The sequence below is a fragment of the Anas platyrhynchos genome, chromosome 3, assembly GCF_047663525.1.
Source record: "Anas platyrhynchos isolate ZD024472 breed Pekin duck chromosome 3, IASCAAS_PekinDuck_T2T, whole genome shotgun sequence".
NCBI classification, from domain to species: Eukaryota; Metazoa; Chordata; class Aves; order Anseriformes; family Anatidae; genus Anas; species Anas platyrhynchos.
The window spans coordinates 40,128,172-40,135,000 of record NC_092589.1 but is presented as its reverse complement, the minus strand read 5'-3'; the positions used below and the strand labels follow the sequence as shown (position 1 = coordinate 40,135,000).

The following is a 6,829-nucleotide window of genomic DNA, read 5'->3' as shown; positions in this document are numbered from 1 at the left end:
GGGGTGAGGACCTGCCCCGCCGGGTCGCCGGGCTCCGGAGGAAGGAAGGGGCGAGAGAGGAGGTGAGGCGAGCGAGAGGAAGAGAGGGGGAATGGAAGAAAAACAAAGTGGAGAGAGAGAGGAGAGAAAGGAGAGGAAAAGGGAAGGCGAGGAAGCGCGGAGAGGGCGGGGGAAGCCGTGGGACGGGGGCGGCAGCGAGCGGGGCGCCGGCGGAACGGGAGCGGGGAGCGGAGCGGAGCCGGAGCGGAGCCGGAGCGAAGCCGGAGCGAAGCCGGAGCGAAGCCGGAGCAGGCAGCGGGCCGCCGCCCTGCGCGGCTGTCGGCGGAGCCTCCGCTGGGCTCCGCGGTGCCTCCTTCCGCGGAGAGGGGCAGAGAGAAGAGGAGGGAGAGGGAGGCTCGTCGGGGAAGCTGGGCTAAGCCCAGAGCGTACTGTATGTGCCTGCTTCGGGGAGGGTCACCGGCATGAGGATGGGTCTAATGATCTCATCTTTCTTTTCTTCCCCGGCACTATTAGTGCTCAGATAGGCAGAATGAAGTGAAACTACGTGCAAATCATGTGTAAATTGTCTCAGTTAGGAGCCCTTTATCCGAACGTGTATCCCAGCCTGGCCCATTTACTTTCCCCCCATATCTCCTTTAGCTTTAACGAGGCTCGTTAAGATCACAATAATATTCCACCCTCTAATTGCTCATCCCATTCAACAAATATGTGCACACTGCTTTTCGCATTATTTGATCCCTTATTTAGGAGGGGTGTGGAGAGGGAGGGGGGAGAGCCAGGGAGAAGGGGAAGTGCCGAGATTAGGAGTTGCAAAGATTAAAAAAAAAAAAAAAAAAAAAACACCACGCTTTTCCACCAACCACCCTGCTTCCCTCCCCCCCCGTGCATTTGGGCGAAGTGGTAAAAACCTTTCTTACGTACTCAGTAATGATTGGCAGGGCTGACAGTGATTGGCAGGGGCTGCCATGGCAACGCCACAACGACACTCAGAAGACCAATAGAAAAGCGAAACAAAATGTTTCAGTGCTGCACTCACTGTGGATTTAGGGGAGATATTATGAGGCTGTTGTCATTAGGGCGATTGCTGTTGAATCACTGAATCCTGACTCGGCGGCGGCGCGGGGCCGGGTGTGTGTGAGTGCGTGTGTGTGTGTGCGTGCGTGTGTGTGTGCGTGTGTGTGCCCCTGCGTGTGCGTGTGCCCCCGTGCCTCTATGTGGCTGTGTGTGCGTGTGCGGGTGTGGATGCGTGCGCGGTGCGTGTGCCCTTTCCTCCCTTCTTCCTCCCTTTCTTTCTTTTCTCCTTGATTTATCTCCCCCTCTCCCCGGTCATCCCATGGTGTTCAGGTCCCCGCTAGAGCTTTATCCCACCCATTTCTTCTTGCCAAACTTCGCCGCCGACCCGCACCACCGCTCCCTCCTTCTCGCCAGCGGCGGCGGCGGCGGCAGCGGCAGCGGCTCGGGCTGCAGCCCCGGGGCCGGCGGCGGCGGCGGCGGCAGCTCCCGGGCACCCCACGAAGAGTTGTCAATGTTTCAGCTGCCCACCCTCAACTTCTCCCCGGAGCAAGTGGCCAGCGTCTGCGAGACGCTGGAGGAGACCGGAGACATAGAGAGGCTGGGGAGGTTCCTCTGGTCGCTGCCGGTGGCGCCGGGGGCATGCGAGGCCATCAACAAGCACGAGTCCATCCTCCGCGCCCGGGCGGTGGTGGCCTTCCACACGGGCAACTTCCGCGACCTCTACCACATCCTGGAGAACCACAAATTCACCAAGGAGTCCCACGGCAAGTTGCAGGCCATGTGGCTCGAAGCTCACTACCAGGAGGCCGAGAAGCTAAGGGGTCGCCCGCTGGGTCCGGTTGATAAATACAGGGTGAGGAAGAAGTTTCCGCTGCCCAGGACCATTTGGGATGGCGAGCAGAAGACGCACTGCTTCAAGGAGAGGACTCGCAGCCTCCTGAGGGAGTGGTACCTGCAGGACCCTTACCCCAACCCCAGCAAGAAAAGGGAACTGGCTCAGGCCACGGGGCTCACCCCCACGCAAGTAGGCAACTGGTTCAAAAACCGAAGGCAAAGAGACAGAGCGGCGGCGGCTAAAAACAGGTCAGTGGGGCCGCGGGCCCGGCGCCGGACCGGGGGCCGGGCGGGGGGCCGCGGGCAGCGCGCCTTCGCCTCCCCTTCCCTGCCCTCCTCTTCCTCACTGCCGCCGGTAGGATCCGGCCCCCGCGCCCGGCCGGCCCGGGCTGCCCCGGCCGCCGCAGGGATGCGCGGCTCCAAAGTTGCCGCCGCGCCCCGCTCCCTGCTCGGGCTCCTCACGGGCTCCCGGGGCGCAGGCAGGGCCGCCCCCCCCCTCCCCCGGGCGTGGGCAGCTCCCCCCGGCAGTGAGCAGGTCCCCCCGGGCGCGGGCGAAGCGGCAGGAGCGGCTCCGGCGGGGGCAGCGCCCGGCCCTGGCTACCTCCGTGCGCGCAGCCGGAGCCGCCGCGGCTTCGCTCGAGTTTTCGGCTTCTCGGCCGCCGGCACGGGTCTGGCGAGGCCCCCCCACCCGCTGCAGGGCCGAGCCGAGCCGTGCGATAGCGAGCGGGCTGCCGCAGAGCGGGCGGCTCCTCTCCGATTGTTCCTATTCCTCTGCGCGCTCCGCGGGACCTGCGCGCACACGCGCGCCCCACACCAGCTCGTCGCAGGGAGAAAAACCCTTCGGAGATCGGGAAGCCTCTCTTTTCCCATCCCCGTCCCCCAGCTGGCTCCCCTTGGCGACCTAGCTCTCTGGCCGTGTGTTTCCCGTGCGGTTACACCGGCATTTGTTTGCGCGTCCCTCGGTGTCTTTATTATTATTATCACCATTGCTGCTTTGCCGTGGTAAAAGCCAGGCTCCCTGCTTTTCATTTCTTGTCTTCCCCTGTAAAAGTTGTTTTGCAAATGGAACTGGACCCTTAATCCGGCTTGCTGCGCTGTTTTTATTTTAATTTAAGTTTGCTTACCACTGGAAGTGTGTAAACAAAACTTCTTGTTCTCTTAAATGCTGTCTCTTAAATTCCTCCTAATTATAGCGCTGGTGCTATTGATTCAAGATTCTGTAGGAGAAATGCAACCTAAAAGTGCTTGGCCATTTAATTTCCATTAAATAGAAAACAGATCAGCTTAGGACTGTAAATAAACAGAAGTTGCCTACGGATGCTTTTGTTGACTCAACGCTGTTGACAGCAGATGAATGCACCAGGAATTGTAAATGGGAGAAAAATCAAAGACGCTGAAATTAGACAACTTAAGATAATGGGAAATGTAGAATAAACAGGCTATGCGTTTCTGTTCTTTGCAGACAGTTAAATAGAAAATGCCCTGGCGAGAATCAGTGGAGTGAAGGGTGTATTTTGATTCACACTGGCAGTGCTAGGCGTTATAGGTTGTGGCCGGCTGCTCAGTCCAGGACTTTTAGCGTCTTCCCCTTATCCCCGAATCCGGCTTTCTTTGGGCTTCGAGCAGAATGAACAGGCACAAAGCAGTGTTCACAGCACGATAACGAACCTGGAAATTATTTATCGCCTCTTAAAAAATACATAAACTTTCAACAGCGGTGCCCCTGAAGTGGCTGAGAGGCTGAAAGGACCAGCGCTTTAAGGCTCCTTTCGGCTTTCAAATGGCAAAGGGACTTAAATTTCGAGCGGAGACAAGCGCTGCGCTCCACAATCGCCCCTTTTCATTGCAGTCGTGGCGTCGCCTCTCCGGGACGGGACCTTCCCGAGGCCCCCCCTGCCTGCAGGGAACCGCTGACCCGGCCCGATGGTCGCCGAGCACCCAAAGCTGGGCCCGGGGAGGCCCCCCCAGCCCTTTGCACCTTTGGGGGCAGCGGCTCCCGCTCTCAGCCCCTGTCCCTGCCAGGCCTCCGGGGCTCGGGGCCGGCGGCGGGAGCCGGGTTGATGCCCCGGGGGCAGCGGCTCGACTTCTGCGGACCGCGGGGCGGTGAAATCGCCTCTCTCTGCCCCACGCCGGCCCCTTGAAACCCCCAGCCTCGCTGATCGCACGGAGCTGGGCGCCAGCGCATCTCTCACACGCGGACCGGGGATAAGGGGCCGGGGACCAGGGACCGTGGACCGGGGGTTGGGGACCGGTGCTTGGCTCCCACCCGGGTTCCGTGGCCGCCGAGGGCTCCGCGGGAGAGGCTGCATGAGGCAGCAGCGAGGCAGGCCGTGCCGAGCCGTGCCGAGCCGTGCCGAGCCGTGCCGTGCCTGGCCCAGCCGTGCCGTGCCGAGCCGTGCCACGGCTGTCCCGGCGGGTCGGGATCGCGGCGGGTCGGGTGCCGTCCCCTCGGCGCGGCCGGCGTCTGAGAGGGGCTGTGCTGTTGTTTTGTCTCCCGGCGCGATGCAGGCTCCAGCACCAGGCGATAGGACAGAGCGGCATGCGGTCGCTGGCAGAGCCCGGCTGCCCGACACACAGCTCGGCCGAGTCTCCGTCCACGGCGGCCAGCCCGACCACCAGCGTCTCCAGTTTGACAGAAAGAGCCGAGACGGGCACCTCCATCCTCTCGGTAACCTCCAGCGACTCGGAATGTGATGTATGATATCGGAAAACAAACAAACACATCAGAAAAAAAAAAAAAAAAAAAAAAAAAAAACAACCAACAAAAAAAAAATCCAAATCCAAACAACCAAGCACCCTCTCCCCGACCCGAGCAGAACAAAACGAGGCAACCTAGAATCAGGACACACACACGCATGCACGCACACACACAGCGAGGAGGGAAGAAAAGGCCAAACCCGACCCAAACATAATAGCAAACAAACAGACAGGGATCAGAGAATCCACCACCACCACCGTCAGCCAACACCACCACCAAGAGATGGAGCTAAAACTTCAACAGTCACAAACGCTGGTGCTGCAGCAGGGGGGTGGGGGGGCGGCGGGAAATAATAATTATTATATATATAAAAAGAAAAAAAAATGAAAAGAAAAAAAAAAGCAAAGCAAAAGTGACAATTGTATTCTTTTTAGGACAAGCACGATTTCTCCTTTGCGCTTTTCCATGGACGCATTTCACCCACTTGCATGATGATGATGATTAAATTTGTATCTGGGAAAAAATATTCTCTATAGTAAAGGAAAACAAACAGAAAACAGACAAACAAATGCAAACTCCGATCGAATTTGTACAAAAAGCAAAAATAAAAAAAAATTAAAAAGGAACTCCTTGAAGAGGGAAATAACAAATGTTTATCGCCTTTTTGTTGGTCCTCTTTCTCTTTCTCTCTCCCTCTCCCTTTCTCTCTGTTTTTTTTTTTTTTTTTTTTTTTTTTTTTAAGTCCAACTGATGGTCCAGCCAAGATGCGATTTTCTGTTTTTTTGTTCAGCAGACAATCATTTTATTCGTAAGCACCTTTTTTTCTACACTTCTGTCACTGCCTGTGTGGGTACTGGTTATAAATGTGGAAAAAGAATAGTTATGACTGTAACAGATTTTTATTTTTATTTCAAAATTTTATATGAATTATGTATATCTTAATGATGCGGTCATTTTCCCAGTTTGTAATATATGTGTAGAAATGCTTGTATATGATATTTGCTCTACACTTTCTTTCTCCCCCCCTCTCTCTGTCTATCTCCCTCCCACCCTTTCTCTCTCTCTCCTTTTTATTTTCCTTGACTCGGTGTTCCTTGCACAAACTTAGCTGTCAAGATCTGACGTGCTAGGTTTTCAAAAGGGACCTCAGCGATAGAAAAAAAAAGAAAAAAAAAAGAAAAAAAAAAAAAGCTTAGGGTGCAACTGTAGTTATCTTATGCAAAAGCTATTTTGAGTATTTCATAGCAGCTTTGGGGGGTCTCTTCTTAAACTCCACGTAGGACGCTTAAACTATTGTTTCCTTAACTGCGTGTTTATCTATATGTACAAACTTTCTAAATCAAATACAGTATTCCATTTTCTTATCTACCCAGCGCTGTTGGTGTTTCTGTCCGCCACGGAAAAGCCCGCCCTGCCCGGCTCGCCGGGACCCCCGAGCGGATTTTGGGGGGACGCAGGGGCTGGAATTGCGCCGTGTCCCTCGGGTCCCCTCCGCCACCGCGGGCTCCGGCGTTTTTCCCCGCGGGACTTTTTCATTTTTCTTTTCCTGTGGACTCCCAGCTTGAAAGGATTCGTCCGGCTCGCCCGGCTGCGGGACCGGGTGTCTCCAGAGAGCGGTTAAGACATTTCGGGATTTGTTTTGTAGCTTTAAATGAAAACAAAAACATAAACTCCTCGCCCTAAGCGGGCTGCAGCTCCTCCCCTCGAACCCGGAGTATATTGTAATGTGCTGAAAGAAGCCTTTATTTGCATGACTAACAGTATTTCAGCATCTTTTTCTCTTTTTTCCTTCTTTTTTCCTTTTTTTTTTTTTTTTTCATTAAAGTTTTGCTTTGCCCTGGGCAGATTATTCAGCCATGAATTAAGGAGAGGTAAATTCTAAACTTGTTTTTACTTGAAAATACAATTTTGAAACTTACCAGGGATTTAGGGAGGAACGTGCCTGGAATTTCTTGACCATTTCCAAACTAATTCGGACTTCCGATCTACCTTTGTGTTGCCTGAGTCCTCTCCCCCTCTCCCCTCCTCCCTTTTTTTGGGAAGTCCAAGCGAGGTTTATGGAAAGCCTTAGGAAGCGCCTGGGCTTCCCCTTGCGTCCCCCCGTCCCGAGAGGCTACGTGGGGAACCGGGGGAACCCCCTAGGGTGTGAGAGCTTCTAGCAAGCCACTAATGGACAATTTTCAGGAATAAACTGAAATGCAAATACGTTCCCACACCCCCTTTGCCCCCGAGGAAACGCCGCGTGTGTACGCGGCGCCCTTGCAGCGGGGCACGGCGGGGACG

The 6,829-nt window shown here is 55.2% G+C and overlaps 1 protein-coding gene across 1 annotated transcript; it reads left to right on the top strand.

Moving 5' to 3' along the window:
* The first annotated feature begins 1,007 nt into the window (after positions 1 to 1,007).
* On the top strand, positions 1,008 to 4,564 carry SIX3 (SIX homeobox 3). Its single transcript, XM_027454092.3, has 2 exons — positions 1,008 to 2,097; positions 4,357 to 4,564. Exons 1-2 carry the CDS (start codon positions 1,334 to 1,336, stop codon positions 4,547 to 4,549), a joined length of 957 nt encoding a protein of 318 aa, XP_027309893.1. The 5' UTR covers positions 1,008 to 1,333; the 3' UTR covers positions 4,550 to 4,564.
* Positions 4,565 to 6,829: the final 2,265 nt, after the last annotated feature.